At 60.4% G+C, this 3,412-nt stretch overlaps 1 protein-coding gene across 1 annotated transcript; it reads left to right on the top strand.

The window, feature by feature from the left end:
• Positions 1-300: 300 nt before the first annotated feature.
• On the top strand, positions 301-2,660 carry LOC120764726 (small ribosomal subunit protein RACK1; the record flags this gene model as incomplete). Its single annotated transcript, XM_040088749.1, has 5 exons — positions 301-611; positions 692-802; positions 1,297-1,437; positions 1,850-1,960; positions 2,539-2,660. Coding segments are annotated over 5 exons (740 nt in total), but the record flags the coding sequence as incomplete, so codon positions are not given.
• Between the last annotated feature and the right edge of the window lie 752 nt (positions 2,661-3,412).

The raw sequence follows: 3,412 nt of genomic DNA, 5'->3' as shown, positions 1-3,412 counted from the left end.
GGGTTTGGGGTTAATTCGGTTGGGTTTAGGCTGAGTCTGTTGGGGTTTGGGTCATTCCCGTTGAATTTTGGCTCATTCCCATTGGATTTTGGGTCATTCCTGTTGGGTTTGGGGTCAATTCTGTTGGGTTTAGGCTGACTTATCTGGTTTGAGGTCAATTCTGTTTGGCTGAGGCTGATTCTGTTGGATTTTGGCCCATTCCCATTGCATTTTGGCTCATTCCCATTGAATTTTGGATCGTTCCCATTGCATTTTAGCCCATTCCTGTTGGATTTTGGCTCATTCCCATTGGGTTTTTAGCCCATTCCCATTGGATTTGGGCTCATTCCCGCTGCATTTTGGCCCATTCCCATTGCATTTTGGCTTATTCCTGTTGGGTTTTGGCCCATTCCCGTTGGGATTTTGGCCAATCCCGCGCACTGGTCTCAGTCCCGGTGACGGGGGCGGCCCTGGGGGGGCTCTGGCCGCGTCCCCTCGCTGTCCCCTCCCCGCTGCCATGGGTGCTGTCCCCGCAGGACGAGAGCCACTCGGAGTGGGTGTCGTGCGTGCGCTTCTCCCCCAACAGCAGCAACCCCATCATCGTGTCCTGCGGCTGGGACAAGCTGGTCAAGGTGAGCCCGGGGCCCCCGGGGCGGGGATTTGGGACCCCGGATGTGCCCCTCCCTCCCTCACGGCGCCTCTCCCGCCCCAGGTGTGGAACCTGGCCAACTGCAAGCTGAAGACGAACCACATCGGGCACACGGGGTACCTGAACACGGTCACCGTGTCCCCCGACGGCTCCCTGTGCGCCTCCGGGGGCAAGGTACGGCCTGGGGACACCGGGGACACCCTGGGGACAACCTGGGGACACCGGGGACACCCCAGGGATACCTGGGACACCCCACGGACATTCTGGGGATACCTGGGACAGCCTGGGGACAGCCTGGGGATACCTGGGGACAAGTGGGGACACCCTGGGGACACCTGAGGACACCCTGGGGACACCCCAGCCCCAGTTCCCATTGGGGGGGTCCCTGGGCTGGAGCAGGGAGGGGGAGGCCTCGCCCCAGGGAAGCTCTTGGGGATTCTCTGGGACGTTCCTGAGCTCCTGGGAATCTCCCTGAAGGTGCTGGGGGTCCCCGTGGGGGTTCCTGGGACCTTCCCGGAGGTGTTGGGGACGCTGCTGGGCGCTCCTGGAGCTGCCGGGGGCGCTGTGGAGCTCCGTGGCCCCCCTGGGGTCCCTCCCCTGGGATTCCCTGGGATTCCCCGGGATCCCCGGGACCCCCGTGCAGCTCGGTGTCCCCGCGCTGTCCCCAGGACGGGCAGGCCATGCTGTGGGACCTCAACGAGGGCAAGCACCTGTACACGCTGGACGGGGGGGACGTCATCAACGCGCTCTGCTTCAGCCCCAACCGCTACTGGCTGTGCGCCGCCACCGGGCCCAGCATCAAGATCTGGGTGAGGGACCCGGGGAGGGACCCCTGGGAGGGACCACTGACCCCTAGGAGTGACCACTGACCCCTGGGAGTGACCACTGACCCCTGGGAGAGACCACTGACCCCTGGGAGGGACCACTGACCCTGGGAGTGACCACTGACCCCTGGAAGGGACCCCTGGGAGGGACCACTGACCCCAGGAGAGACCACTGACCCCTGGGAGGGTCCCCAGGAGTGACCCCTGACCCCCGGGATGTCCCGGGAATGGGGTCCAGCCCCCCTGTGCTGTGATGAAACAAATCTGGATCTGACTGCTCCATGAGGAAACCCAGAGGCTGTTTCTGAGCCAGCCCCGGGCCTGGGCGGGGCTCGGGCGGGGCCTGGGTGGGGCCCAGGTGGGGCTCCGGCCGTTCCTCACCTGCGTGGCCCCGCAGGACCTGGAAGGGAAAATCATCGTGGACGAGCTGAAGCAGGAGGTGATCAGCACCAGCAGCAAAGCGGAGCCGCCGCAGTGCACGTCACTGGCGTGGTCGGCCGACGGGCAGGTGAGGGCCTGGGGACAGTCACAGTTACCTGGGGACAGTCACGATAACCTGGGGACAGTCACAGTCACCTGGGGACAATCACAGTCACCTGAGGATAATCACATTCACCTGGGGACAATTACCTGGGCTGGGGACAATCACCATCACCTGGGGACCCTCACCTGGGCTGGGGACATTCACCTGGGGACAATCACAATCACCTGGGGATAATCACAATCACCTGGGGACAATCACATTCACCTGGGGACAATCACACTCACCTGGGGACAATCACATTCACCTGGGGACCCTCACCTGGGCAGGGGACATTCACCTGGGGACAATCACATTCACCTGGGGACAATCACATTCACCTGGGGACAATCACAATCACCTGGGGACAATTACCTGGGCAGGGGACAATCACATTCACCTGGGGAGGCTCACCTGGAACCAGGGATTTGGGGAACGAGGGCCTGGGGACCCCTCCTGGGTCGGGGGGATGTGGGGACCCCTGGCCTGCCCTGGGGCTGAGGGTCAGCGCTGGCCTGGGGTGACCCCGCCGTGACCCCGCCGTGACCCCGTGTCCTTGTCCCCAGACCCTGTTCGCCGGCTACACCGACAACCTGGTGCGGGTGTGGCAGGTGACCATCGGCACCCGCTGAGCCCAAATCCCGCGCGTTTGTCACAAAAAGCGTCAATAAAAACGGAGCTTTGTGGAGCTGGGGTCAGTGTGTCTGTCCGGGGATGGGCCGGGGGAAACTGGGGGAAATTACCTGGGATAAACCGGGGAAAATTACCTGGGATAAACCAGGATAAAACAAGGTAAACCAGGGGAAATAAACTGGGATAAACCAGGATAACCCGGGGGAAATTACCCAGGATAAACTGGGATAAACCAGGGGTAAACCAGAACCAGGGTAAATCAGGTATAAACCAGGATAAACCAAGGTAAACCAGGATAAATTACCCAGGATAAACCCAGGATCGGGAGCCAAAACCTCGGGAAGGAGGAAAGCGCTGCTTCCATCGTGGTGGGATTTGGGGAGGATCCTCATCCTTCCCCCGTGCTGCAAAAACCATAATTTCATTTAAAAGAATCCCAAAATATAAATTTTGGGCAAACCCAAGGGACGTCACCAGGCTCCGGGGATTTCTGGAGTGTCCACAAGCGAGGAATTTCGCACACGACAGCTCCGCTTTGACACAAAATTCCGGGTTTTTACCAGTTTGGGGTTTTTTCCTGGCTGTTGGATGCTATTCCAGGAGAGAGGGGCGAGCTGGGACCCGGACCCACAGCTCCACGTCATCCTTAATTAATTAACAAGGACCAGGGCAGGATTAAGGAGCTGGGATTGGACCCATGCTCGATTTTGGTGATGTTGGGGGGCCCTGACCCAAATTTGGGGTAATTTACCCCAGACTCATCCCAGAAGTGGCTCTTCCCGGGATCCAACCACCTGGAGCCTTGGA

The sequence above is a fragment of the Hirundo rustica genome, chromosome 36 (assembly GCF_015227805.2).
Source record: "Hirundo rustica isolate bHirRus1 chromosome 36, bHirRus1.pri.v3, whole genome shotgun sequence".
Lineage (NCBI taxonomy): Eukaryota > Metazoa > Chordata > Aves > Passeriformes > Hirundinidae > Hirundo > Hirundo rustica.
The sequence above is the reverse complement of the archived record's forward strand: the minus strand, read 5'-3'. Positions and strand labels throughout refer to the sequence as shown.